The sequence below is a fragment of the Serpula lacrymans genome (genome assembly GCF_000218685.1).
Source record: "Serpula lacrymans var. lacrymans S7.9 unplaced genomic scaffold SERLAscaffold_1, whole genome shotgun sequence".
NCBI classification, from domain to species: domain Eukaryota; kingdom Fungi; phylum Basidiomycota; class Agaricomycetes; order Boletales; family Serpulaceae; genus Serpula; species Serpula lacrymans.
The window spans coordinates 5565429-5593315 of record NW_006763290.1 but is presented as its reverse complement, the minus strand read 5'-3'; the positions used below and the strand labels follow the sequence as shown (position 1 = coordinate 5593315).

Sequence of the window (27887 nt, the reverse complement as noted above, 5' to 3'; positions counted from 1 at the left end):
AGCGAAAAGTATCCAGTAATGAGCAAGGCTCCTCAAGACAATCCCTTCTTATTTGACGACGATGAAGAAGGCTGGCAAGAAATGCCGGTTGTAAAAGAGGACGATTTCGCCAACGGTCTTGACGAGGAAGACCAGAAGAAATACCACTATGTTCATGCAGCCAAGAAGACGGCTGGAGGGACAGGAAATGCAACTGGAAACCTCATAGATTTCGACGACGAAGGTGTCGAATGGCGTTCCAAGGTGGACCAGAATGAAAATGAATATACTCGACTGCGGGTGCAAGAGGAGGATGAAGCGGACGAGGTGCATCTTCGCACCCGATATCTCTTTGACGAGGACAAGGCTATGACTCCACTCAGCCAAATGCAAGCCACCAAGAATATGCTCACCGAATCGCAGAGGATAGCTTACGTCGGCTTATGTGCATTAACCAGCAGAGAAATGGCCCAGTGTCTGAAAGCAGCGAAACGCAAAGAGCTCAAGGCGTCCATTCAGAGCATGGAGTTGTGGGCGATGAAGATTATGGGTCGACTGTACTATCATATGGAGCTTGAGACTGCAGGTGATCTTTTCTGCCTTTCAGCGATATATCCATCGTGTGCTGCACGCTGACTAGGTTTCTATAGAGCAACAGATGATACAAAGCCTAGGAGAACATGGCGTCGAAGCAATGGACCTCGCACCTTCACTCATGACAACACACACCGTGGCCAATCCTGAGTACGATCCTGTTGAAGCTCGTCGACAGGCTGACGTACAGCGAGAACAAACCCCAAGCCCAAATCACAAGAACCACTCAATCATAAAGTCAGATTCACACAGACTTCGCCGTTCATTGTCACCAAAACCTCCATCTACACCTACATCAGCTACTCAGAAAACGTTTCATACTACCGCTAGGGTTCTGGAAGATACATCGGTAGCTTCATCTGCAATGCCGGGGGTCACAACATCACTATCTACAACTGATAAGGACGTCACTCTTGACATACGGTGGACGGTTCTATGCGACCTTTTCCTCATCCTTATCGCTGATAGTGTTTATGACGCTCGTTCTCGAGTTTTGCTTGAAAGTGTTGCCTTGAAGCTTGGTCTAGGATGGTTAGATGTCGTCAAGTTCGAAAGTCGCGTGACAGAGGCACTTGAAATTCAAGAGGGAGTTGAGAAGATGGAAAATCAAGAAATTATCGATGGCGCTCAAAAGGCAGCAAGGAAAAGACGGTATATGATGATGGGACTTGCAACTCTCGGTACGTCGACGCATATATCACTTGTTTTATCAATAATAATATATGCACCTCACAGGAGGAGGCCTTGTGATCGGACTATCAGCTGGATTATTAGCACCAGTAATCGGTGCTGGTCTTGGTGCAGCCTTTACGACTATTGGTATAGGTGGTACCACTGGTTTCCTTGCTGGAGCAGGTGGAGCTGCGGTAATCACAACCGGAGGTGTCCTGACCGGTTCTGGTATAGCCGTCCGTGGAATGGCTCGGCGCACACGACAGGTTCGAACGTTCAATGTTCTTCCGTTACACAATAACAAACGGGTAAGCTGTATATTGACAGTACCAGGGTGCGCAACTTCATGGGTTTGAATGATATTTTGCCATCAGTGGTGCTGATGTGGTGTTGCAGATTCATGAATGGCAAGCTAGACGACGTGCGACTTCCATTCAGCGTTCTGGATCCGATCGTGGGCGATGTTTTCAGCGTATTGTGGGAGCCAGAGATGATTCAGGAAACTGGTAGTGCCTTGAAAATTCTTACAGGCGAGATCCTTTCACAAATCGGGCAGACCGTGTTGCAACATACCGTCATGACCGCTTTGATGGGAGCTCTCCAATGGCCCATCAGTAAGTGACATCATCTCTTTTTCGCGTGTATAAAGGGCTCTGTTGTCTGACCATTTCCGCTATATTAGTCTTAACAAAGCTGGGCTATCTGATCGATAACCCCTGGAGCAATGCTCTTGACCGTGCCAGAGCTGCAGGTAGTGTCCTCGCCGAGCTCCTTGCACAGAGACACCTGGGTGTTCGTCCCATCACCTTGATCGGTTTCTCGCTAGGCGCTCGTGTTATATTTTATGCTCTGCAAGACCTTGCCAAGCAAAAGGCATTCGGCATAGTTCAAGACGTCTTCCTACTAGGCGCTACTCTTACAGCACCTACCAGCTCGTGGTGTGATGCGCGGGCCGTCGTTTCTGGGAGGTTTGTGAATGGCTTTGCCAGAAACGACTGGGTCTTAAACTACCTATTCCGGGCGACGAGTGGTGGGTTGAACACTGTTGCAGGTTTACGACCTATAGAAAACGTGCCAGGGCTAGAAAATGTGGATGTGACAGATAAGATTGCAGGACATATGAGTTATCGGTCCTTCATGCCCCTTATACTTGATGAGCTTGGCTTCCCTGTTTCTTCGTCTTACTTTGACGAACCAGTGGTAGGTTTCTTGTTTTTGTTGGGGAATGGTATGACTGAAGCCGGAACAGGAACCCGACTTTACCGAAGATCGTATAGTTGTGAAAGAAGAAGATCAGCAGGCTCAGAAGAAGAGTTGGTTTTCGAGGAAGAAGAAGAAGGTGTCATTACCTTCGACTTCCATCTCTCGTCCCCCCTCTTCTACGCCGACTTCTCATTCAAGGCATAAAGCAATGTCCTCTGAGAAAATCACGGACGATGACCTACCTCCACGAGAACACGCGAGGACACCTGTTTCTCCAAACGCTGAAGGCGCCACTGTACCCGAACCAAATCAACCGAGATCAACATCACCTGACATTCCTGCTCACGCTGGGTTTGACTTTAGCGCGATAAAGAATATCATAGGGCAGGCTGAACATCACCCCGATGAGCTGCGAGTGCCACCCCAGCCTAACCGCATTCACACCCCTCAAACACTTCCTGGGCGTTCTGAATCAGCCCCACTCCACGCTCAACCAGAAGATTCCTCACGTTCCGCCACACCTGTCGTGGGACTGTCAACGGACTTACCCTCTGATGAGCCCGCAGACCTTACTTCTGCAAGCACACTAAGCACTGGATTCGCTCGGTCTCTGTCGTTGCGTGATGTTAACTCAGGGTATAGTGGCCCTATGACGTCATACCAACACCAGGGAGCAGAACTGACGACGAAGGATAATATCTCAGACACCTCACCGCTCACTCCATCCTATCCAACATCTTATACCACCCCACAATCTTCTCTCACCCCTGAGCTATCTTTTGGTCGAAGCGATGGTTCTATATGGTCTGCCAGCCCTTCCAGGCAAGAGCCTAATAACACTGCATTCGGCAATCCTTTCGCATCCTCAACCGACACGCTGTCATTTGGTAGCACGAAGAACGGATCGATAACAACATTTGGGAACTACATGTCTTCTGCCCCGCAAAGTTCTTTTGCACTGCCTTATTCTGCTGCTCCCTCTAACTCGCTATCATTTGGCGGGGCAGACGGATCGATAACGCTTTCTGGCGCTGAGCAGGATCCGTGGAGCACGCCCGTTGAGTCGAAAAAGACGTCGAGTTATCACAGCAACCCTTGGTCGAATTAAACAGTATGACGAGAGGATAGGACTGAGGACAATAATACATTCGACCCGACTAACCGGCATGACTGATATGATTCCCTTTTGTATTGCATTTCCGTTGACATTAGCACGCTGGTATCCTAGACGTACACTCGCATAGTTTTTGTATTCAATGTAATAGGAGTAAATGGATCGATGTACAGGAGTTGTTCTCCGGATTCCTTTCACCTCCAGCCTCCAGGGGAAGAAGATGAGGTTCGATAGCATCGGATAACGCGTAAGTGTACATGGTCCGTCCCCTGAATTGTCTATACCGTCTTCCAGTATTTGTTGATCATTTTTTAGATCATTTGTATTTGGCAAAACATGCCGTTTGCCCACACGGTTCGAGATTACCGCTGTGAACCTGATCAAGCCTGATCAACGTATGAATTTGAAGTATCCGGTTTTCTACGCGATAGCTTTTGCAATATGCCATCTGATCAGGATCATTCACCAATTCAGCAATCTATTAGGGATCCAGTAACATAAGATCTGAGGCTTCTTCTTGGCTCCGAGGATTCCTAATCGTGAGTGAAACCATTGAATGGAAGGACTTCCATGCATCCATAACTTAGCTGATGCGGCATACGAGATATCTCAGTTACTTTTCAGCAATATGGCGCAGCATGCAAAAGCACCACCCAGGGGGCCTGCTATGGCAACCTCTTGAGGTGCAGCACATATGAAATTATATCTGAAAGCCACACGGAAAAATCATGGGACCTGTCGCCATGCATTTGTATCTCGCTTTTCGTTTGGAGCAACCTTAAAATGGATTTGAGCCGTTGTCAAACTTTGAACCAGTCTGCAAAGGTTTGGACATCGGCTTGCATGCCGGCTCCATCAGGCCCGCTCTTGCATGCGAGTATTCGATCAGTTAGTACCGGAAAACACGTTCCGCATGTCTGCTTATATTTATGAATCTCCATCTGTTTTACTCACTTTTTGTTGTCCTTCCTCTAAAAGCTGCGTTCTGAGACTGCAAACATCGCTCATCTCCAAGCCTTGTTTGGCCACTTGGTTCTCAAAACCCAGCATTGCTGGTCTTTTTTCTGTGCCGACTGCCAATTTACCGTCTTCTATGTCGCCGCGTTCTATTCTCAAAGCTCGTCAGCAGAGAGACCACAGGATCCAACCCCCGCCATCACTTTTTGAGCCTTTTCCGTTCGCAGCATGCACAACGTTCATGCTCACCCCCCATGTCCACTTCCCGCCTACCCCTGCTCTCGTGTCTACCCATAGCACACATTCTCCTACGTCCTACGATCGCACCTCCATCGTAGTGGCACCCAATTCGTGCGCTCTCCCAGATCGCCACGACAGAGTCTATGCTCCCAGCCCAGAGAGTCTGCTACAAACAGAGGTTAAAGGAAGTTATTTCCACCCTCGTGCTTTCGAGGCTTGTGAACCAGAGCCATCAGAGTACATCCCCTCACATCTCCGCCCCCCACCTCTTATACCCGATACCTCGTCCGAGTCGGACGAATCAGACGGACCCATAACCACACCACCAGATCATAATAACATACCCCCAATATCCGTGCACTTTGTACCCCATGCCAGCGATACCCCGCACGCACCATTATCTCTCTCACCTCATTCCCAAGCGGAAATCAGCAATGCGTTGACGTTTTTGCCTCACCCGCATTCACCGGCGAAAGACAAAGAGAGAATGAAGAGGAGAAGCCTCGGAAGGAGTAGAACAGAGATTGGCTGGAAGGACGTCAAGCCTAACGCGTTCGCCACACCAACCCTCGACGACGGCTGTTTGGGTGGATTTTAAGCTGGAAGATGCTGATGGAATGTTTTTTTTTTTTTTGGATTATACCAATACCAAGGCATAATGCCGACGATGACCAAGACTTGTACTACGCTGTATTTCTACAATTCGCCGCACTCTTTACGCACGATAAAGCTTACTCGCTCCTTACTACTATACCCCCAGCTTTTGTACCACTAATTCGTACGACTTACATGTGCGACAACGCTTTGTCAATGACCACGATCACGAAATAGAACTTGAACGTTTTGATCTGAAGAATGCTAGCTTCGATTGCAAATCTGGCCAGTCAGCTGGAAGAACTTCAGCTTATACAGTGTTCCTTGCTCCCAGGCGAGCTTTTCACTTTCATCTTGCCTTCTGATGACACTGCTATCTGGGACTCTTTACTCGAAAGCGTCAGTAGTCCACTGGAAGCGGACGCTCCCTTGCCAGCACAAGCCCGTTTCGAAATCAAACTGACAGGTGCAAAAGTATGGTTCGAGATAGAGCTACCTCGCAACTACCCAGATGCTGGTACCAAACCCCAGATATCCATCAAGGGTGAAGACATAAGCCGAAGTGAGCAGGAGCATTGGCAAGACGTCGTGCGGGAGAAAATGGCTGGTTTCAACGTCAATGAGTGAGTTTAGTGATTAACTAAGAATACGAAAAAGAAAGTAAACAACGCTCAGATTTCTAGTATACCAGTTAATTTCCATCCTTATCCCAATGGTACATGATGACATGGAGAGTACCAGCAAGGTTTCTTTGGATTTGCCTCCGACCACTTCCCTCCCAACACCAAAGCCCTATCATGCCCTCCTCACATCCCACCACCTCATATCCCCGAACAAACGTCGTTCTCTTCAACAGTGGTCGTCAGAGCTTTCTATATCTGGTTTTGCAAAAGTTGGTTATCCTGGCGTCATCTACGCAGAAGGCATGCAAGAAAACGTCGAGGAGTTGCAGTGGTTGGCACTCAAGGTCCGGTTTATCGAGGCATTGGGTAAGGAAAATCGTGACACAGGTAAACTACTACTACCCAAGTGGATGGAGTTTGAAAAAGTGGGACAAGTTGTCGAAGAGATGAGAAATCGAGGAAGGGAGGAATACATCACAGAAATGGGTATTGGAAGTGTTGGACTTGGGGGACCTTAGGCAAATGATCACATAGATAACTCAACTTCACGAAATGAATGTTCAATCCACTTGAATTGCACATAGATGACACAAGGACCAAGACTAAGAGAAAAACCGACATATTACCATAATAAATCATAGGCGAGCAGAGACATCAATATATGCAAATTTAAGGAATACATACAGCTGGCTCCGGACGCGCAACTTGGAGAAGAAGAAACAGCGTCCATTTTCGAGACCATTTTCGAAGTGCGTGAAATGTTGATCAGTATCGTCTGTCGTCATACCGCCCTCGGTCGTAGTCACGGCTATAGCCGCCTCTGTCGCCACCTCTGTCGTAATCCCTGAAACCACGGTCGTAGTCTCTGCCGCCTCCCCCTCCGCCTCGATAATCATCGTAACGTCCACCGCCACCGCCGCCGCCACCACCACCACGACGGCGGTCTTCATAATCTCTCGAGTAGCGGCTATCGTAAGGACGAGGATCATAGGGACGTTCGTCTGCCATAGCAGAGGTCCATCAGGGATCTTAAACAATGTGAGGAAAAGGACATACTGTCATGACGCTTGGGAGGACCATAATACCTGCCAGGTGTAGGCGTCCTTGCCCGTCCTCGACGAGCCTGATTGCTCGTGAAATTCGCAAAATAAAAGGCATAGTAATAATTACATACCTTTTCCACATTCATAGTCTTCCCCATGAGATCTGTGGCATTGAGAGCAGTGATGGCAGCGTCTGCTTCTTCACCAGTTTCCATGGTCACAAACCCAAATCCACGAGATTCCCGTGTATGAGGATCATACATGACGGAAGCCTTTTTAACCTATGTTCCACAAACAATAAGAAAAGACTGAGAATGAGCGAGTAATGAATACATACGCGGCCAATTTTAGCAAATGCCTGCTCGAGATCCCGAGTATCGACCTTGTGACTTAGGCCAGATACGTGGAGGTTGTTTCCGGGATTGTGTCTACCATCGCCACCGCGACTAATTAATGATTTTTCACGACGGCATTAAACAGCCCAGATAGACCATAGCACCAAAGTAGAATTGTACTGACCCTCTCTCCGAGTCCCGAGCCCCAGGACTTTTGCTTCTGCTGGATCTTCTTGGCGGCTCACCTCCGCGGTCTCTGCCAGGTGAACGACCGCCGCCATTCCAGCTCTGTTCGTCGCCAGGAAGACCATTATTCCCATTGAGGGCGGTATCGTGGGTAGGAATGCTAATGCCGACGGCACCGTTGGAGGGCGCGATATCTTGAGACTGCCAGGCTGGTAAAGGCGAAAAGCAAGGGGAAAATGATTAATGTCGCATCATGTTGGCGTTGTGAAAGAGCGGAATGGTGGAGAGAGTATCGAATGCGGGGTCAATGAAGAGTGAAAATGACGACGGAGTGTCTTTTCCTCTGAGGAAAAAAAGAAAAAACGGGCGCCAAACTCGTGAAACATATCAGTTGAAAGATATGTTTTGCAGGGATGTCGGCCTTGAGCCGACAATTACTGAAGAAAAGGATATTTCTGTCTGGTACGGACAGCTGAAGGCTGTTACTGAACTACGGCGAGACTGGTATTTTTTTAAATACTGAGCGGGCGTTGGTGCCGGCGAGACAGAAAAAGGACTCGAATGCAGAACCCGTCGCCGCCGTCGTGGTTGATGCTGAAGACGTACCGTCATCCATTGTTGAAAATCTTGCAGTCTTGGTGAGAACGGTGGTTGGGAATGAAGCAATGCAAAATTACACCCTTGGTAGTGACCAGCCACATCAGCACCAAGCACGACCAAATCCCGCGCCACATTATACTTGACACTGCAGCGTTAGAGGGTGATCCTGCAAGGCAAACGAATATTCTGATATTTTGACAGCCTCGTTATATCAAAAATTACAAGGAGATAATAACAAGGTTGCAGTCTCTAAACAGGGCAGCGAATCTAGCCAGCAAACACCATTCCTGCAGCACGTGCCTCGTGTTCATCGCCAATCTTGTGGCGTGCATCGACAGCTGCCAGGACACAACAAAAATGTTATAGTATAGTGTCCCACAGCAAAACATCCGCAAGCCCAGACTCATCACATAGACGCTATCGCTAATGCGCCGAAGACCTCCTGTCAATTTCACTTCGCTATATCAGCACCTCCCCTCTCTCCTGGCGGACTCGCAATCCCCCAGCTCAGAAGACACCCACTGTATGTCTCATTCATCTTTAATCTCGGCACTCGTTTGACCCTGCAATAGCCATGTCATTACCTCTCATCGTTGCCCAGTATGGTATCACAGGTCACCCCACTCGAACCGAACACTGGAGCATTGCCATCTTGTCCTCCAAGATGAACGCCCGCATATTCGAGCTTGCAGGCAACTACGACACTTTTGTGTATGCACCAAAGACTGTCACGCGATTTACGCAATCCCAAAGCATGATGGGCGGATGTCACATTGCCAACATTCCAGCGAGTAGAGTGAATTGGCTGGAAGAGCGGCTGAAAAGCGTCCCAGTCATTCGAAATGATCCAAACTTCGATTGCCAAACTTGGGTGATAGAAGCGCTTCGATTAATGAAATATGACGGGGTGATTTCGCAAAACATAAGCGAAGTCGCTATCAGAACGGAGATGGCCAAGGAGAAGGAACGCTGGGATGTTGCGGACGATACAGTCGAAGTCAGACTTTTCCCTTGATGGCAGATAGGAAAAACATGGACGAATTTTGCAAAAAATGGATTTTATTACAATTGTTGTGGGTTGTATATTGGGATATATGACGGGTATATCATGATCAGATCGAAGATTTACATTAAATCTAAAGCAAGGTAAGAATTTTATGTGCAAGGAAGTTTTATGAAGATACCGTTCCAATCTGCTTCATTGTGGAGGTCCGGATATGAACAGAAGCTCGTCTTCTCGTGCCAATTCCAAGTCGTAACCAGGTACCACCTCCTGTCTTCCTAGAACAATCCAATCATTCGTCGGGTCCACGCCAAACATAAACTTTGCAGCTTCCCAAAATTCGGGACGCCAACCTGCTTGCTCCCAGTCCAAAAGGGCAGTGATAGTCACGTCATCGGCACCCTCCCCAGTGACAGAAACAAGAATGTTGCGTCGCGTAATATCCGCATGGGTGAAGGTAATCCTGTGGTCATTTGGCATCTCCTCGCGTAATTGCTGTAAACGCACGCCAGTAGGTGAGTGTTCGGTTCCAAACCAAGAAAACGTCGAAATACGCCAGTCGTTATATGCATCCTCATTTTGGAATGGCCCATGCGCGGATTGACTCGAGATACGGTAGTCGTATAACGCGCCTTTGGAGACGGACCCAATCCATCCACGTGGCGCAGGCTGAGGGATGACACGCAGCTCTTCAACAAACCGTCGCAACGTGCGCATGACAGTCATTTTCTGATCAGGGGACAGCTGTCGCCATTTACGTTGTAGAATCTCGCCCTCCTTGTACTCCATGACGAGATAAGCATTTCCGTCACCCTCTTCCCAGAAGTCGTAGATGGCTGGGACCGGTATGGAGGTGTGCAACGCGACAAAGCGAGATGCCTCCGCCTCGAGGCGAAGCCGATCCGCTTTTCCTTTTTTTACGACGGTGCTACTTGTGAGTCGGTACACGTCCGACCTCATTTTTGGGTATATTCGGGCTGATCTACGGAGGAGATACGGTAAGAACAGTCTCCGAAAACGGTTGTAGACTGGATTTAAAAAGAGGGCAATGATATTCATTTGTACTGCTGTTCCAATATTCGTAAGTTTATCGAGTGACAGCAGCATCGTAGATAGCGCACCTTGATCTTATAGGCCTTGAACGACTATCCCCAACTCTGAACGAGGGTGGAACGCAAACGGCATTTTCTCTGTCAGAGACTCTGCAATAAGTACCGAGATCACGTGCCTTCCAGTACGAGGGATTTATAGGAGACTCGGTGAACCACGCCCATCATGAAGCTCAAGCTCAAGTGCTACTTTCCAGGGGAGCCGCCGTTTATCACGCAAATAACCGTCGAGGGCAATGACATCGTCGAATCGCTGTTGCGGGAGTTCCACAAGCGGCTCAAGGAGGTTGACTACGATGTCCCACTGAGGGACCTCGTGCTGCACAAGGTGTGTCTGCCACCTAGTCTACGATGCCAAATGACTGACCCTGGATAGGCGGATGTCAAGATAATGCCCGAGGTGGATCTGACAGACCGTGTCATTCAGTGGCTTCGCATCCAGCCAGAGGCAGCCGAGCTCAGTGTTCTACATGATATTGGAGACGTGTTCACCGAAGCCCTGCCAAATGATACTCTTCATATCATTGTTGCCAATGCCGAGAGTGCATTTTTTCATGTGTTTCCATACCCCTCCCTAGCCCCCTCACCCCGTTTCAGTCAAGGAGCTACTTGACTTTGTTGACGATCCTCAAGCACGGTCTCGGATACAGATTAAGAAAAGTACGAGTCCACCCACTTGTCACTTGTTCAATCCTCATTATCTTTGCAGAGCTCCGCAAGCAGTTCGCCAAACTATCATCCAGCCCCTCCCCATCTGCAGTTGTAAGGAGCGCTGATGCATTGGCAAAGTTCCTCAATGCCGATGGCCATCCTGTGTGCCTCGATCAAGTCCCAGCCGCCATGTTCAGCCCGCCACTTGCGCACCTACAACGGGCCCTCGCCGAGCTTGGCGACCTCGAGGTGACCGAACATGATGTCAGCCACGCGTCTAGCTTCCTCAGCAATACAATCATGTCTTATCACAATGAGGACAGTCGCCGGAATGCCATTCGGCAGCACGTCGACCACTTAATCGGGGAGCCTGGTCAGTGGGAGGAAAGGCTTGACCGGGTGGGGAACATCCAGCCTGATGCGAGTTGGTGGCAAGGTGAGTTCCCTGTCGCAATCCTGGAGCTGAAAAATGCCCCTGGTATTGGCGGAGATCCTTTTGTTCAAAGTCTTGCCGACTACAGCAAGGTTGTGTCGGACCCCCAGGTGCGGCAGCACGCATCCACGTTCGTATCTCCGTTGATGTGTCCTTTCTAGCTTGCGCACTTTCAAGGATCCTGCAATTTCCCTGTCTTGCCCTATTCGAGCTATCAAACGGAATATAGATGTTGCCAGGAATACACCCATAGCTAAGCTCATAACGCCTCAGCAACTGCGGAGCACTATGAAGCAGGGCGTCATGGCAATTGCTTGGGACGAAGGAATTGGACGAATATTTTTTGCTACTTCACATGACACCCGGCTATATATCCTGGATGTTGCCAAAGCTCCGAAAGAAGGTAAGATAAGGTCTGTAATATGAAATATACTTGTTGACTTAAATTTTGGTATTATAGACAAAACAGGTCAGAGGTTACCTCTTCCCTTGGAAGACGAACGCATGCTTGAACTTTGAGAAATATACCTACTCAAACGTGAGTATAACTTGTTCATCAGGATCGAACAGCGCTAGGCTGATTTAGAATATTTACCATACTGGTCGACTCCACAAGACAGCCATCATCAGAGTTTGTTTCGAAGGACATGTAGTAATTCTCTCAGATTTACCCTGTTTAACAAATAAACCAAGGGAAGAATAAGCATAAGTTTATAGGACGCTATTGGATATCTTATATTTACAATTATTTCTTGCAAATTTCTGGTTTACTTTCTTGTATACTCAAATCGCTGGATTGTACGTTATTACTACATGAAATGAAGTACAAAATTTATTATGGTTTTCTTGGTGAACTCTTCTCTCGGAATACAAAGAAGCACGATATGGCACTAATAGATTACAGTCTTACTATGCGAGGTATGTCTATCATAGAATGCAGGGTACTAACTTGCAGCGGGAAAAAAAGCCAGCCAGCGCGAACAAGATGGTATGCAACAATTTATGAAAAGGAGGGAATAAAAATGTTTAAAAACGACAGCCTAAGAGTCCACTCACAGAGCACATAATGTAAACGACAGTTATCGTCAGTATTTTGGCGACAAGTAGGGCGAAAGGAAGGCGCTCGGAGGCGCCACAGGCTTTGCCTTCTTTTCTCGTTCTTTATCTTTCTCCTTCTTCCTCCCAAATCCGAGTATCGGCGCAGTCAGACTCAGCTTCCTGCTACCACGCTTGGTGTTTGAGCTAGTTGTACTAACAGACGGCGAGGGGGTACCGCCTATATCCGCCGTTGGGTCAACTGCCAGCCCTACAGAAGCGTGCGCCGACTTGGGCCTCTGCAGAGTTGGTTCATCATTACCATGGCCATCAACTTTGCCTCTAGTTCTAATGGGATTACTTTTGCGAGGATACGTCGAATCTCCGCTGCCCTGCATACTCGTCATCTGCCCATTTATTCCAGGTAATGGCGGAAGAGAACGGTCAATCGCCATGCGTGATAATGATTCTCTTGTAGTCGCCGCACCAGCTGTAGATGGGCGCACAGGCACTTTCGGCGGTGAAGGAGAACGCTCGAATTCTCTCGTCTCCTTTCTTGGTACTCGCGGTCCTTGCACGCGTGGCCCTCTAGGAGGATCCATGAACCCACGTGAAAACGCTGACGGCGGCGGTTCATGGAAATTAGATGTGGATGGAGAGGCAGGTATTGTGCTCAATGCACTGGATTGTACTGGAAAATCGAGAGCTTGTGATGGAACTGTACCTCCGGAGCTCGACGCAAACGATGATGTAACCGAATCTGGCGGGGATGGCTCTTTCCCGTTCCTGAGTTCGCGGGAGTGTTCTCGTGATTTTGAGCTTGGACCTCCTGATGATTTCGACCTAACATAGACGACGGAAGAAGATGTAGAGTCCCTACTAAACTCAGGAAGTTCGGATGGACGACGGGTGTTTGAGGGCTTTATTGAGACTGTGGAGCCGCGTAGCCATGAAGGAGACGTAACTGAACTAAATGGACCATCCGAGTGCAACGTAGGGGTATCCGGGATAGCTTCTGATGTCGGCCGTGCTTTGTTCAGGTTCTTGATACTCTTCCGCCTAAACCACGTACCCTTCTTATCTGTACCTTCTTTATCCTTCCCATTAGGAAGACCGGGGGGCAAAGGAGGTACCGGTCCCGTCTTTGTGGGACCTTCCACAGAGGGTATGGGCGACGAGCTGGATTTAGTAGAAGTTTCACGTTTCTCAGCAGATATCTTCATAGATGGTGCATTGCGTAACGGGTGGAACAGACCATTCTTCATTGATGAAGACGATATAGGAGATGCTGAATTGGGGCCACCGGTGACGCCCGTAGCTGCGGAACTTGGAGACGAACTAAGGTTAAGTCTAATCTGAGAATTGGCTTTGCGCGGTGATTTGCCAATGCCCGGGTCTGGAGATGCCCGTGCGATGGGGATGGGTGAAGCATGTGGAGGATGATAGTCACTCGTCTCTGATGATTCGCCTTCTTCCGGCGTAAGACCGGGAGGATGAGCGGGTATGGGATGTGATAAGGTGTTGGGAGAGTCGGTAGGTCGGTGTGGCCTGGGGACTTGTTGTTGCCGTATCTGTTCGAGATGTGGTTCTGAGGAAGTAGGACGCAGTCCAAGCGCAGCGAGGTCGAGGTCGACAGCCTGATAGTACAGGACATATGCAGAACCCGAATTTGAGTCGCCAAAGTACTTTGGAATATCGCTCTCCTTGATGGTATCCACAGTATCGTCGTCGAATATCAGCCAGAATCCCATCGTCCGGATGATACTAACGTAATGTCCGTGGTGGGGCCCACTAAACCCAACGGGTGAGAATTAGAAAAGAGGTGAGTATGAGTAGCAAAGGAGAATAGACATACGTTCCTATATGAACCACGATGGCAAAGAGTTCATATAACCTATCAGGATTCTGAGCGTCGTCTACAGTGTTGAACAAACGCAGCTCGAAAGGGAATGCGACACGATAAGCAAGCTTGATATACTTTTGTACATCTTCTTGATATTTGAATCGCTTCAGGTGGAGAGCCAGAACATTAGGCAGACGCTTAATTTTCATCCTAAATTCGAAGCATGGTCATTTATGTATTCTTGGAAATGTCTGCTATATGTGGCATACCTCTTTTCCGCCTCCTGTAGGTCACAACAAGAGTCACAAAAAAACTTGTTCTTCTGACAAAGCATTTCACTCGCACTGAACTGTCTAAGGCAGGCGGTCACACTTGAGTTCTGTTCGATATCAATGGACAAGTCGAGGAATGATTCGTCACGTGCAGATACCTGATAGTAATGCACGGTGAACTGAAGGTTACGCCTACTGGACAGATAAGAGCACATACATTTTCACACGTTAGACATCGAGTTTCACTGGTAAGAATTCCTTCGAATATTTTGTGAATGAAAGTGGCGCCTTGAGATGGACCACCCGAGCTTGAACTGTTCGCGGCTGTCATAGACATCGCCCGTACCGAATTAGGCACTAAAATCAGCGTGACAAATGAGTTGACTCGAGTTGGATGAGAGCAGAACTCACGATCATCACCAGAGGGAACTGCAGTTTGGTAGTGTTTTCTTTCATCCTCCATTTCCTCTACGATTCTATTTAGAAGATAATTTGAGAATTCATGGGCATCCTGATGCATGGTACTTCTAAAGAGCTCGTTGAGTTCCTTCAACTTGTCTATAAATGCGCGAGGTGCAACGGTGCCCTTGTCGACAGGATTGTCGGATATGTGGATGTATAACGAGCGAAGTGCGGAGAAGAGGGTGCGAGGAGAAGTTGGGATTGTTGGGCCTGATGAGATGCCATTTGGATGTGAATCAGTGGTATTTCGTCTCTCGACTCTGCGACGATGTGGTGGGGACGACGGTGATGGTGATGTATGTGTAGCGGTAGGGGTTGGTGGCTTGAGTGACTGTAAGGTATTAAGATCTGGATGTTGAATTACAAGTTCTCTGAAAGGACTACAAAAATACAGGGCCTGTAGGACAGAGTTGGCATAGCTTCACAGGAAACGTGTCAGAGCAACGGGTGACTGTGTGGGAATGAGGCGGGCGACATACCAGGTGTTGCCAAACTGATGTCGACAACGTTGTGAGGTCAGTGGTAGGATGATATGATAGCATAGAAAGCAACACACGTTCTCAAGACCAAATTGCTTTCCATCTGCGCACGGAATCGGGATCGGTCGTGGTTCCAGTGCTTCGGTTGGGGGCGCTGTGGTCTGTGAAAAGATCCATTTGCCTAATGCCATGCTTCAAAGCTCGGAGACGACACGAAATGATGCTCGTCGTCGTGGATGGCGACGAAGGAGGAAGAAAGATTATGATGAGCAAGAGCAACCACGCAATAAAATGTGCCAAACTGGATTCCGTCCCACTCAGACGGGCCCGCGTTTGGGCCGGGAAGGCATCATCTCCTACGTAGTTCCTTATATGGCAATTCCACGTGGCTAAGGCACTCCCTTGCCAGGACTCATGTCACCCCCACCCACGGCACGCATATATCCTCCTTTCCGCATACACCATCCCCGAAACCGTCGGGAATATTCCACCAAGCATCCATAGATCTGCCACTGATACTTCCTTTCTGTAGCTTCCCAGCAGAAACTTGCCCGCATTATCCTTCATAAGATCTGGTTCCTCGAACTTCGTCAAACTTAATGATGCGGGTGCCTCACCGGCACGGATGTCCTTGGAGCTGCGTTCCTAGCCCGCCACCACCCAGGTAACAAGTTAAGTACCCCAGTGCCACCTGCGCCTTGGCGTCATTCGTATCAAAGATGGCCCGTCTTCCAGACCATATCAAGTGTTCAAAGATATATATCTATTTCTACGAGATTCCTGCGTCTCAACCTTGTTCATTTTAACTTGATGCCATTCTGGGATCACTATCCCTCGAATCCAAGTCCCTTCTCACGCACTTCTCGTCATTTGGCCCATCAGACACATATTGCTGATGTAGTTGGACATGTGTAACCGTGGCTACTCGAGTAATGAAATATTTACTTGCACTGACCGTGGTCCTGGGTGCAGTAATTAGGGTACATGTTGAGTAAATCGCCCCTGTCAATTGACTTGTTTTTGACATTGCGTCGCCGGTGGCAGTACGCACTACGTCTTTTGTGGTGTGGATTGTTAAGGCACTCATTCCTGGCTCACAAATCCTATAACTGGCCGTTCTATACGGATTGTACGGAACAAACGGCTCGAGTGACTTACAAGTATATCTAACTCGGATCCACCTTGGCACTCTGAGCGTGATGCAGACAGGTTTATCTGTAATCCCAGGACGCATCCCGATTTCACCCTACGCTATTCCACAGTTCTGTGATTTTGGGCTATATATACAATTCGCCTCTGCTATTGTCAAATCATGCCCACGTAAAAATTGACGATGTCTCCGTGCACGTGTTGAAGCATGTTGAAAGGTATTCAAGTCGTTACTCATACATCATCCCGACTGTGAACATGAATCCAGTCTCCAACCTTGACCGTCCCACTCCCGCTTGGTGCACCATTGCAGCCCATGCAGGCCTTGGAGGCTTGAGCTGGATCCAATCCCTTGCGGAACTTCATCAGCACCTTGTATGGGACCGCCTTGTCGCGGAGACCTGTCCTTATATCCACATTGGGTAACTGCGGGACAAATATGATGTTCGGGCGTGGAAAATGTAAAAAGGGAAAAGAAAAAAAAGAGTTAGATAAAACAGTGACATTGGGACTTGGGTCGGAGATTCGCACCAGGCAACGCGTACACTTGCACACCAAACGGATGATAGGCGCCGTGCTGTCAGTCACTTCGCGGTGGGAATCAATGGTGAATTCGGCGATGCTGTCTTCGGCGAAGGGGATGCCGGCCCCTTTAAGCACTATGTTGGGTCGGAACCTGGTTGGGTATTATATGCGCTCAGCTAACTGGTTCAAGGCAGAAATGATGTGACGAAAACAGGAAACACTTTGGGCATCGAGGTAAGATTGAATCGGCATGTACCTTTCTACGTCAATTTTTTCTTGTGACCATTTTTCATCCACCCCCTGCACACCTACCATATCCCTGACTCGCGTCTGCAGTGCCATAATACTTTCTTCCGACACGACTAATAAGGGAAAGCCATCTTGGTAGGCAGTGGGGGCCCCAAGTTTTGGATACCTCAACGTGGGTGCACAGAGACGTGGCCGAGGTCCCTTCATAACCAAAAGTACCGGGTAGCCAACGTATGCCGAAAGTATATCGGACGGAGACCGACCAGATAAAGATTCACAGATATAGCCATCAATGTCATTACGGCCCCATAGTTCAACATTGCTGACACTTTGATATAATTTTAGTCAATCACTTATAATGGACAAGATAAATGATCGGGACGTACGTTTTCCAGCTTTGAAGAGTCTCCTCGCTAGGTTTGAGCGGAACAGAGAAACTCTCGCTCTCTGAATCTTCGGGAAAAGAAACTTTTAGGAAGCCACAATCAGGGGATGAAGAGTCTTCTACTATCTCAGGGTGGATCAAGACCATCTAGAATGAAGAATGACCCTGGCTTAGTCTTCTTGTGCACGCACTGCGTTGCAGAATGGAGTGATGGGAAGACGCACCTTGGAGCATGCCCGGGCCGTCAACACAAAGTGCGTCTCAGCTTTAATGATGCACCACTTCCTGTCATTCTGATGGAGCAAGTGGGCGGGTTTTGTGAGCAATTATACAATAAAGAAAAAATTTGAGAGCATAGGTTGGAGATATTCACCTCAATGCCTTGCGGGGTATAGTTCGCTTGCTGGACGGAAGTACCGCGGCAACTCTGTTCTCGTAGGGAACGTCAACGAAGAGACATAGATGTTTGAGCGCGGCTTCCCTACCTTTATGGGGTGCACTAGCAATTTTGAAACGCGAATGTTGGAGGCGTCGAAAGACGGCAAAGAGAGAACTTTCGTGGGCGTGGGCGCCCGCGAGGTTTCAACAGATTCTATTCAAGGTAAAGAAGAGAGAAATATCAGATAACGTTATTTTGAACATAGCCAGGAGAGTGCTGAAGCTACTAGTTGGCTGAAGACAGCATAGTGCTAGAGACTTGAGACTTGTTTGAGCGGGGATAAGACGCACTGGTTGGTTTCCACGACAAGTAAGCGTATAGAAGGGGTGCAGCAAAGAGAAGGACAGTGATTGAAGCAGAAGGGATAGAAACTAGTCTAAGCTCTACGAGAGGCTGAAAAGTCATGTTTGATGGTAGGAAGAAAAAGTAAGGTGAGATGGCCGTGTCGTTTCAGAAAAATCTCAGGCCAATGACTCGGCGTGCAGCTAGCGAGCAAGTTATTGAGGCACTTATCAGATAACCATTATGATTTGATAAACTTACTCAAGTGAACGAGTACCCACAACGAGCCGATACCAAGAGATACAAGTTGCTTGTGATGATCAAATTACCCGGAACCAGTCCGCTTCAAGGAATTTGACATTGATAAGCACCACCAAGTCTAAGTCCACGGTGAATGGAAAATAAGATCCACGGCATGAGAGTGATAAAGGCTTCTAAAAACAAATCCGAGCGCTGAGAACAAAGATAACTGGACTTTTCTGTAAATACCTTTTGTTAGTATTCTATCCTTTAGGTGTAGGAAAATGCATGCCGCGACGGCGCACGGACTTGAACGCACTGTCGCCGACTCGTCCAGGATCAGCGATGTGACAAGTCCACGTCACATCGTTACACTATGTGACCCCGAGCCAAAGTGTGATATTTGGGCAGAGAGGGTGACTTTGGTGTGACTTATGTGTGACTTGGCAAAAAAGATGTAACTCGACGAATAATCTAGTTTTCAGCTCCGTTCAACCTGGAATGGGCTTTCCTCAGGTGAAGTGTGCGATAAAACGAGCGGATAGACTTGTAGTTGAATACATACATTTGACGAAGTGGTGCCCATGTATCCCAGGACGACAATAATCAGAGTGGATTGTAGTAATAGATTGCCGGCTTACCTACATGATGCGGTATTGGGTGAATGCCGTCAGAGCGTTTCCACGTCTTGACAGCTGACAGCAAACACAAAATGCCTCAGGCCCTTCAGTTTACATGCCTGAGAAGCGATAGAGTCCAGAGTTCAAACCATGTTAATATTATGTCTGAATCTAGCACCTGGATGGCTTTAGATACTTCCATCCATCTCACACCCACCGGTAACATTTTCTTCTACCGGCGGCACGTGTACTAGGAGCGATCATCAATTATCCCCACGATCGCAGTTCTGCTCGGTTCCACAGTACCTTTGTAAAATTCGGCCATGGAAAACAGAATACGTACAAGAAATGCAAACCATGTCGTCTTTGTTATACAGGCATCATAATGGTATACGTACAAACTGCAATCGTACCACACTCTCCATTCTTCGCTTTCTCAGCCCGTTCTCAAAATCAGATGGACCCCACTATCGGAACTGATCACGTCGCTGATCTGACCAACCTCAAGAGCATAAGTTCCGTCCTCGAACGGTTTCTGCATCTGGCCATGTCCGAACCAGCCAAGATCGCCGCCATTCGTGTGTGACGAACAGTCAGAGTGCTTAGAGGCGAGCTCTGCGAACTTCTCTGCGGAGCCACCAATTTCCGCTTGATACCCTCGGAGGATGGCGATTGCTTCATCCTGAGAGCGCGTGATGTTGGACTAGATAACGAGAGCAAACATCTGTTTACGTTTCAGTCTGTAGATGGAACAAGACTTACCTCTTTCCAGCTTGCTGGTCGCCGGCTGCCTTTGTGCTTAACTAGCAAGTGACTCGCGCGCACCTGACCGCTAGCAGGCGGGTTGCCACCACCTCCAGAAACAAGGTATTCCTTAGCACCAGGAAGAGAGCTGATCTGCTCCTTGGGCACTTCCGCAGGCGGTTCCCAGCTAGATTGTTTCGTCTCCCTGTTGAAAAAGTAAGGGATCCCTTTCGAGTTGGACATTCGAACCTCCCATGATCCAGACTAGTCGTTGTTGATCGTCATCCAGCTCATATAATTCTAGGATATGAAAGCCACTCACCATGATGCTATTGATACAAGATTGAAATAAGGGAACAAGTGGCTGAAGGTGGCGCTTTCCAGTTGCCCCAAAATCTTGTATTGCTCATCTGCATTAGGTAATCGGCCCCTTTTGGCAGGTCTTCAGCGGTAGTGTACCGTAACGTTATGACCGTGGTACTCGATAAATTAGAAGTGGGAACCTATTGGGGAACCTGAACAGTTTTGAAGCAGACTTTCCACAGGGACACGGCTTGATTCCCAACCACCATCATACTGATAAGGCGCGTATCGCGAAGGGATTCCTGTAACGACTACAACTCATAGCAATGGTAATCGACAGAAGAGACATGTGTTCTGGCTACCGTCACCCTTTCCTTGTGGGGTCATATTATTTCGGAGGTGTTGGTGATACCCCACGGACGGTGAGCACAAGCAGTCATAGCTTGTAGCTGTCGCAGGACACCGTTCAAACACAACAAACAGCTAACAGACTTGGCAATGTCAGAGTGCTCATATTCTATTCGCCGGAAGTACGGGTGGTGGGCCTGCTTTCGCAATGCCGATGCACGCGCGAACTGGGAACAGGAAATTCGATCTCGTTCCTGGACAGTACTTATAGCATCGAATCAAGTCGAGATTTCACTGACTGATGGGCAGGTGTGTGCTCGTTGGATACTCCTTTCGTACATTGACTATATGCTACTGGCAGGTCAAATATATACTGGACGAACTAGAGGGTTATGATCTCCTTCGTGATGTCGACAATAGATGGTGAGTCGCACGCACAGGTTGATGGTGTGTAGCTTAGTGCATTTATTTAGCCAGGTATCTTGCTTCGAGCGTATCTGGGAATCCCACGCGCTCCTTGATACGTCTACTCTAGCAGACCTGAACCACCTCCTTTCTCATTTCCGTCACGACTGGTCGTCGAAGCACACCCGCGACGAAGACGGAGTTACAACCCATTTGATAGACCCATTGTTATATAGCCTTATCAATGGGGTGTCTGCAATCTTCGACTCGAGCAAAAAAGGTTCACAATGTCAGACAGTACCTTTTGATACCCATTCGGGAATGGCGTCTTACGCCGTCTCTCGACAATTCGCTTACTTACCGACAGACTTCTTCGTGTCGCCTACCGGTGATGCTAAAGCGCTGTCTTACATCAACAACCTTCACCCACAGCTTACATCGCTCTACCGTCGCTTCGAGGATGTTGTTTCTGCATGTGTCCCCCTGTTTGAACATGTCCTTACAGATCTTCATAGAAACAACCCCCTGGTGCAGCGCATCAAAGGGCCTTGTAAATATACAGAGTGGGACGAGCCCGAACCGCCAGAGTATTCAGACGACGAGGACGGCTGGGCTTTATACGAACGGCAGATAAGGCACTGGGTAATGCAGAGGCCCATCAAGCTTCCCGATGTCCCTAGCAGTGGCTACCAAGGAGGTCTGGAGTACCGAAAACACTACGTAAATCTGCGGAACAAAAAGTTGCAGATTGTCATACGCGTATCTGAAACTCGTCTCGTATGCGTTGTCATTGTATATTTCTTTCCATGTTTTTGACCTTGGTTATTTCTGAAGCACCCCGGCTGCCCTTCATACCCTGGCTCTCCATGGCACGTGGAAGGCATGAAGAATGAGCGCATCGTCGCATGTGCCTTATACTACTCATCTGTCGTATGTTGACATATGTCCGTATTTGAACTTCATGTGACACATACGTCTACAGGAAAACATTGTCGACAACGCTCTTGAGTTCCGAATGGCTGTGACCTCTCCCCGGGGGTTCACCCCTGGAGACCGCGGAGCAACAGTGCGGACCTGGGGATTCCTAGATGGTGACCCGTGCCACCAACGAATCGGGAGTGTTAGTACGCAGACGGGATTTTGCATAGCGTTTCCGAATATCTATCAGCACAGACATACACCGTTCACACTTTTAGACCCCACTAAGGAAGGACACCAACGTGTTGTTGCGCTGTACCTCGTTGACCCTGATATCCAGCCTATTATATCAACATCAAGCGTCCCGCCTCAGCAGGATGATTGGATGAGATCAGCTATGCACAGTTGGGTGGATCCCCGGATCCCTGTAGAGTTGGTCGATCGAATTGTTGATAAAGTAGATGGAGTGCGGAGTTTGAGAGAGGCAGAGAAGTTAAGAGAGGAGATGCTCAAGGAGAGAACCGAATTTCTGAGAACGAGTGATCTGCATCATTTTTGTATTCCGTTTGATATATGGAATGTGCTGTCTTGAGATTATAATCCGTCCTTCCCTCGTCAATATAATTTTGATATACATTCGCGAATAGAGATTTAGTCTTGTTGGAAAGACAAATCGGTTCGAACGTGAAGAGAATATCACCGCGCCCTGGTAAGTACGGAAAACAGAGAAAAGTACAGAACATCAATCACATCACATCTAGTAAATACTCATGTCCATCATTGGTATATATAATAATTCCCAACTTGAAGGAGTTACTGTTTGGTGTTGTAACCCAAGGGATTTTTGGTCTGCCAGTTCCACAAATCTCTACACATGACCTCTAAAGGCTGAGGTGCTTTGAATCCCAGCTCCTTTTCAGCAAGGGAGGGATTAGCGGTGAGGTCAGGAACATCGCCACGCCTGAGAAAAACAAAATAGGGTAAATCAACCAGATATAAATATCAATGACAAGACATTCGTACCGTCTTCCGATAATTTCGTACTTGAAATCGAACCCGGTGGCTTTGCGCATGGCCTCCACGATTTGGAGAACGCTCATACCCCGACCTTTTCCGAGATTGTATGCCTTGTAGCGCGCATCATCGGGGCAGTTGTCGAAGATGGTGGATTCGGGTGCCAGAGCGTCCAACGCGAGAAGATGCCCCGAGGCGAGATCGAGGACGTGGAGGTAGTCTCGGACACATGTGCCGTCCCTAGACGAAAACGTAACGGTGTTTTTGATAGGTCAGTACGATGATTAACAGGGAGACTTACGGTGTGGGGTAATCGTTTCCGAAAACCTTCAAAGTAGAGTCTTTAACGCGTCCAATAGCCATGTGAGCGAGTAAGGGCAGAAGATTCCCCGGTCGACCACGGGGGTCCTCGCCGATGAGACCAGACGGGTGAGCACCGGCAGGGCTAAAGGTAAAAGTGAGTATATGCGCGTGTACTCAGCTGGAAAACTCACTTGAAGTAACGAAGAGAGATACCGCGCCAGCGCTGGGGTTCAGCTGTATGACAATTAGCAATCATCGTAGCTTCATAAATATGTTTCTTACCGTGACACAAGTCATCAATGACCGTTTCAGACATGACCTTGGTCTTTCCATACGGGCTGTCTGCTTTCAAGCGTGTTGTCTCGGGGATGGGGATAACAGGCGGGGTACCGTAAACGGTTGCAGAAGAAGAGTATACTATCCGGGTACAATCATATTCTGACATGATCTGCAAGAGCGAGACGGTCGCGCAGACATTGTTGGTGTAGTAGGTAAGTGGGATCTCCACAGATTCGCCCACAGCTTTGTACGCCTAGTCGCCGTTGTCAGCTGATTAGGAACGAAGAGATGCCAGCGGGGAAAGAAACGTACAGCGATGTGAACAACGCCCCAGATGCCTCCTTTGCCGTACCGCTCGAAGACAGCTCTGATCTGATCTGTGCTAGTCAAATCACACTGGATGGAATCAATCACCGCGCTCTCCTTGTCGGCGTCGCTCGCGTTCTCGGGGAGCGCATCCTGTGCGATCTTGGCTACACGGGTAAGAGAAGCGGGGTAGGAATTGTGGCTGTTATCTATCGAGATAACCTTATAACGTCTCGTTTGCTGCAAGGCATAGACAACGTGTGAGCCTTGTGGTGGATTAGCGGTGCAGTCAGCCAAACAAGCCAGAGATAAAGAGTGATGATTATAGATTACCAATGTAACCAGCTCCTCCTGTAACGAGAACACGCTAATTCAATGGTGATCTCAACATGGACCCACAGCAAAATGAACGGTTAAACGCACTCTCAGACTTTGTTCAGACATGAGGGACGTAGATAAAGTGCAGCGGTAACGAACGAACCGTTGTGAATTGTACAGATATTTATCTCAAGGTTTATCTGATCGTAAACTACCTCGAAAAACCAAGTCCCGTTCCCGACCAGTCCAGATCACGCGTGGCAGCAAGAGGCGGTCCGACATGGACCGATCTTGGCGCGCTCACGAGTCTTCCAGTATCAGGCGCACGTTTACATTTACATGTGGACATGCGGGATGAAAAGAGAGCGCACGGGAAGCCATGGCCGATCTGATAGTTTACAGCGGTAACAATGAACATAATGGATACAGCAGGATTTTGCAGGCAAATACTAGTAATCTCCGAGTAGGCTACCGATCTTCCATCTTGACGTCGCCCTCTACATCCTGGCTGTCTTTCGAGCCCTCAGAGCCACCCTCATTCCCTGGCGCAACTTCCCCGGTCGACGTAGCGGCACCGACTCCACCTTGACTTGAATCCTCGCTAGTACCACCCATGGTTACATCGGTAGATGGAGCCGCATCATCGACTTTCACGGTCTTCTCTCGTTCTTTTTCTCTCTCCCTCTCCTTCTCCCGTTCTTTTTCTCGTTCCTTTTCGGCTTCGATTTCCTGAGCAAGTAACTCGACATCTCCTGTACCAATTTTCCCAAAATGTTGCAGATGTTGGTCACGGGCAGTCCTAAGCGCAAGCCACGACCACCGCTGTTTATTCTGTATTGCGTTTTTAACGACCAACTATATTTTACATGAGACAAAGAGCTTACCTCTTCATAGCCATTTATCTGATCATCGCTAGGTTCTGGAGGAGCAACACTAGGCAATGGAGCAGAGGTTTGGGCTGGTGTAGAAACAGGCACTGGAGTCGAAACGGGAGCAAGGACAGCAGCACCTAAACTTATTTCAGGTGCCACCGCTAGTTTAGATGGGGAAGTACCAGGCTTCGCAGGAAGAGAAGGATGTAGTGGCGAACTGGTAATAGAGGAAAGCGGACGAGGTGCGGGAAGAAATGGCTCAATCTTCACTGATTCAGCAGTCGTTGGGGCAGGAGTAACAGGAGTATCCTGGGATAAAGTATCTGGCACCGCAGACTCTTTGGGGACTGCTGCAGCCATCTTTGCACGAGCCTGTGCAAGACGTTCTGCAGTTTTGGCGAGAGCTTTCTTACGTATCTCTATGCGAGCGTCTTCTTGCTTCACCTTCTTTACAAAGTCTTTGACGTCGCCAGACCTAAATTCAATGAATGCAACACATTAGAAGTGCACAAATGCATGAAACTTTAAAAGACTGAACTGGAAAGGATTTTGCAAATCATTCAGGTCTCTGTAGCCCATTTCCCAGATTTCTGTTAAAGGTTGTGAGCCAAGACTCCATTGCCATTCCTCTGGTTCTTCCCGTCTTTTAACCCGCATCTCTTTCGTGGCCTCCTCAAGCCCCACTTTCTTCCCGTCAACTTCTGTCCCCCATGGTTCCCGATCAAAGGGTGCACAAAGATCATTTTTCCACTTAACCCAGTTCTTCTCTCGTTCCAAAATGACATTCACCGTATCAGAAAAAACTGGCCCATTGGGAGCGGTTGATCGTAGTTCTGCGGAAGCTTTTGCAATGGTTTCTTGTACCCACTGAACTTCAGCAGTTTCAAGAGTAAATTCCATCTGCAGTGACCTATTCCGAGACGTCAGCCATGTTGCTTTGGCCGCCTTGGTAAAGGATAAGAGGTGGTTCAGGAGGATTAATAGCTGGAAGAGAAATTGGCGACGGAAATGGGTGTCAGCAACCTAAATATATGGATATAAGTTAATGTTAGCATGGATGCAAGCATATGACGAACCTCCAAATCAAGGAGATCTGGACTTGTTAGGAATTTAGCAAAGAAATATTCATTACTGCTAGCTTCCTCGCCCAGTTCTACCTCTCTCTTTCTTTTCAAAGAACTAGATGAGCCAGTAGCGGACCTACTGCCCATCAAAGCGCGATCCTTCGTCGTTGCTTCTTTTATAACAGGTAGAACCTTGTTAACCGCCTCCTTGAAATCTGGAAACGTGGTAGGCGTAGCGAAAAGAGGTGGCCTCGAAAAAGGAAGTTGAAGGGACCAGAATGTCGTATAGAATTCTATTATGTATGTGAGCGTCAGATCAAGGTGACTGTAATCAGACATACCACTACTGCTCTTATCCTTGACGCAGTCTACTGCACCCGTTTTGTCTTCGCCTCCCTCTTTGCTGTCATCCACTTCCATTTTATCCTCAGGGGTCTTTGGTGGCTCTGCAATTTCTACCTTGGTCTCAACCTCCTTTACTCCCTCCCACATAGGCCCATATTCTCCTCTCAAATTCACACCACTGCGTTCGCCCAGTGGAAACACGCCACTTAAGAACGTAAGTATGCGACCACAAAACAGAGTCGTGTTCCCCATCTTCGATAGTCGGCGCAACAAGTCGTTTAATGTGCGAAGGAGGATAAGGGCCTTGCCTTTCTGAGGTACCATCCCTTTGGTAAGGCGAGCGGCACGAGCCTCGATCCACGAGAATACGTGAGAGCATGAAGCTATGGTCTGCGTTTCGAGTAGATCTTGGAGCACAGTGAAAGGAAACGTCGCTTCAGAGGCATCTAGCAGGCCAGGGTCGTAAGCATTTCGCGATTTTCGCGTCAAACGTGAAACGAACCGTGTTCGGTGAATGTCAGGACGAGATCCAGTCTGTCTTTGAGGTCATCGTAATATGTCGTTTCTTCCTGCCTTAGAGCGCTTCCCTCTGTAGCCTGTCAAAGAATAAGCTATAGTTTGAAGATGGCGTGAAGATGGAAAGACGTACCGCTAGAGTGAATACCTCATTCCTAAGCAGATATTCCCATAAGCTTTTGAGATTCTCAGCCGAGGTATCTTTGCTATGTTTCTCTATTTGCTTTGTAACCAGTCCGTCAAGCGTAGCTTGGTGGTAAGGGTGTTTTGGAAAGGAATTGAGCACCAGCTGAAGACTTTGAGCCAGTGAGTCCATGCGAGTGAATAATTGTCAATAAAGGAAAGGATATAATCGTTCGGGTTAGGGTCACATATGTTTACCGTTTTTTGAGTCTCCGCGGTCCGTATACGTTCATGTCTTCCGAGTCCAATACTGCAGCAGACAGCAACCCAACGCCCAATGGCAGCACCACGGAGCATCCCAGCTTAGAATCTGACATCTCGCGGCTAACCTCTCTCCTACTCAATGACACTGCAATCGCAGAAGGCAGCGACCTAGCTGAGCTTTTAGCCCAGTTGGATAGTGCAGATGGTATGGCGAATGGCGTTGAGACTCGATTGGACAGTGTTCTCGAGAAATTGGATACATTATTGGAGGCTCTTGAAAGGAATGAAGATGGTTTGACAGCAGGTACCAACGTGGATTCGGGTGCCAGTGATAGCTCTACTGCGCAAACTAGCTCCGAGACCAAGGCCGCATCGCAGTGATGGTGAGTTTCTATGTGTCTTCGGTAGGGCATCATTAATATTTACCCAGATCGATGGTAGAAAGTACA

The 27887-nt window shown here is 48.3% G+C and overlaps 13 protein-coding genes across 13 annotated transcripts; 6 read left to right on the top strand and 7 right to left on the bottom strand.

Annotated features, from left to right (window-relative positions):
- Positions 1-18: 18 nt before the first annotated feature.
- On the top strand, positions 19-3556 carry SERLADRAFT_432885 (uncharacterized protein; the record flags this gene model as incomplete). The annotated part of the gene is made up of 6 exons (XM_007313060.1): positions 19-565; positions 630-1253; positions 1309-1579; positions 1642-1859; positions 1928-2445; positions 2495-3556. 6 exons carry the CDS (start codon positions 19-21, stop codon positions 3554-3556), a joined length of 3240 nt encoding a protein of 1079 aa, XP_007313122.1.
- A 1099-nt stretch (positions 3557-4655) lies between these two features.
- SERLADRAFT_377105 (uncharacterized protein) lies at positions 4656-5141 on the top strand (the record flags this gene model as incomplete). Its single annotated transcript, XM_007313059.1, has 2 exons — positions 4656-5079; positions 5100-5141. A coding segment is annotated over one exon (424 nt), but the record flags the coding sequence as incomplete, so codon positions are not given.
- A 473-nt stretch (positions 5142-5614) lies between these two features.
- Positions 5615-6494, top strand: SERLADRAFT_432883 (uncharacterized protein; the record flags this gene model as incomplete). Its single annotated transcript, XM_007313058.1, has 2 exons — positions 5615-5976; positions 6029-6494. The coding sequence occupies 2 exons, from the start codon at positions 5615-5617 to the stop codon at positions 6492-6494; spliced, it is 828 nt and encodes a 275-aa protein (XP_007313120.1).
- A 35-nt stretch (positions 6495-6529) lies between these two features.
- SERLADRAFT_412645 (uncharacterized protein) lies at positions 6530-8156 on the bottom strand (the record flags this gene model as incomplete). Its single annotated transcript, XM_007313057.1, has 6 exons — positions 6530-6977; positions 7033-7099; positions 7151-7300; positions 7357-7465; positions 7539-7749; positions 8147-8156. 6 exons carry the CDS (start codon positions 8154-8156, stop codon positions 6742-6744), a joined length of 783 nt encoding a protein of 260 aa, XP_007313119.1.
- Positions 8157-8310: 154 nt separating this feature from the next.
- SERLADRAFT_377101 (uncharacterized protein) lies at positions 8311-9255 on the top strand (the record flags this gene model as incomplete). Its single annotated transcript, XM_007313056.1, has 2 exons — positions 8311-8663; positions 8713-9255. One exon carries the CDS (start codon positions 8715-8717, stop codon positions 9153-9155), a length of 441 nt encoding a protein of 146 aa, XP_007313118.1.
- Positions 9256-9338: 83 nt separating this feature from the next.
- SERLADRAFT_405099 (uncharacterized protein) lies at positions 9339-10103 on the bottom strand (the record flags this gene model as incomplete). Its single annotated transcript, XM_007313055.1, has 1 exon — positions 9339-10103. One exon carries the CDS (start codon positions 10101-10103, stop codon positions 9339-9341), a length of 765 nt encoding a protein of 254 aa, XP_007313117.1.
- A 299-nt stretch (positions 10104-10402) lies between these two features.
- Positions 10403-11622, top strand: SERLADRAFT_456085 (uncharacterized protein; the record flags this gene model as incomplete). Its single annotated transcript, XM_007313054.1, has 5 exons — positions 10403-10580; positions 10629-10794; positions 10850-10912; positions 10962-11408; positions 11429-11622. The coding sequence occupies 5 exons, from the start codon at positions 10419-10421 to the stop codon at positions 11563-11565; spliced, it is 975 nt and encodes a 324-aa protein (XP_007313116.1).
- SERLADRAFT_377093 (uncharacterized protein) lies at positions 11613-12030 on the top strand (the record flags this gene model as incomplete). The annotated part of the gene is given in 4 exon segments (XM_007313053.1): positions 11613-11739; positions 11768-11769; positions 11798-11953; positions 11970-12030. The coding sequence occupies 3 exon segments, from the start codon at positions 11625-11627 to the stop codon at positions 11846-11848; spliced, it is 168 nt and encodes a 55-aa protein (XP_007313115.1).
- Positions 12031-12120: 90 nt separating this feature from the next.
- SERLADRAFT_377091 (uncharacterized protein) lies at positions 12121-13069 on the bottom strand (the record flags this gene model as incomplete). Its single annotated transcript, XM_007313052.1, has 1 exon — positions 12121-13069. The coding sequence occupies one exon, from the start codon at positions 12824-12826 to the stop codon at positions 12422-12424; it is 405 nt and encodes a 134-aa protein (XP_007313114.1).
- A 933-nt stretch (positions 13070-14002) lies between these two features.
- On the bottom strand, positions 14003-15132 carry SERLADRAFT_336365 (uncharacterized protein; the record flags this gene model as incomplete). The annotated part of the gene is made up of 5 exons (XM_007313051.1): positions 14003-14162; positions 14227-14424; positions 14484-14644; positions 14704-14774; positions 14907-15132. Coding segments are annotated over 5 exons (816 nt in total), but the record flags the coding sequence as incomplete, so codon positions are not given.
- A 1492-nt stretch (positions 15133-16624) lies between these two features.
- SERLADRAFT_359247 (uncharacterized protein) lies at positions 16625-18997 on the bottom strand (the record flags this gene model as incomplete). The annotated part of the gene is made up of 9 exons (XM_007313050.1): positions 16625-17002; positions 17108-17252; positions 17358-17678; positions 17737-17882; positions 17960-18028; positions 18109-18162; positions 18221-18327; positions 18465-18659; positions 18718-18997. 8 exons carry the CDS (start codon positions 18577-18579, stop codon positions 16811-16813), a joined length of 1149 nt encoding a protein of 382 aa, XP_007313112.1.
- A 611-nt stretch (positions 18998-19608) lies between these two features.
- On the bottom strand, positions 19609-20432 carry SERLADRAFT_456065 (uncharacterized protein; the record flags this gene model as incomplete). Its single annotated transcript, XM_007313049.1, has 3 exons — positions 19609-20019; positions 20079-20324; positions 20383-20432. 3 exons carry the CDS (start codon positions 20383-20385, stop codon positions 19753-19755), a joined length of 516 nt encoding a protein of 171 aa, XP_007313111.1.
- A 1750-nt stretch (positions 20433-22182) lies between these two features.
- SERLADRAFT_412639 (uncharacterized protein) lies at positions 22183-27731 on the bottom strand (the record flags this gene model as incomplete). Its single annotated transcript, XM_007313048.1, has 15 exons — positions 22183-22995; positions 23058-23288; positions 23350-23493; positions 23543-23585; positions 23634-23883; positions 23943-24303; positions 24559-24642; positions 24727-25085; positions 25139-25601; positions 25650-26149; positions 26203-26483; positions 26532-26981; positions 27038-27131; positions 27185-27347; positions 27433-27731. 15 exons carry the CDS (start codon positions 27549-27551, stop codon positions 22848-22850), a joined length of 3690 nt encoding a protein of 1229 aa, XP_007313110.1.
- Between the last annotated feature and the right edge of the window lie 156 nt (positions 27732-27887).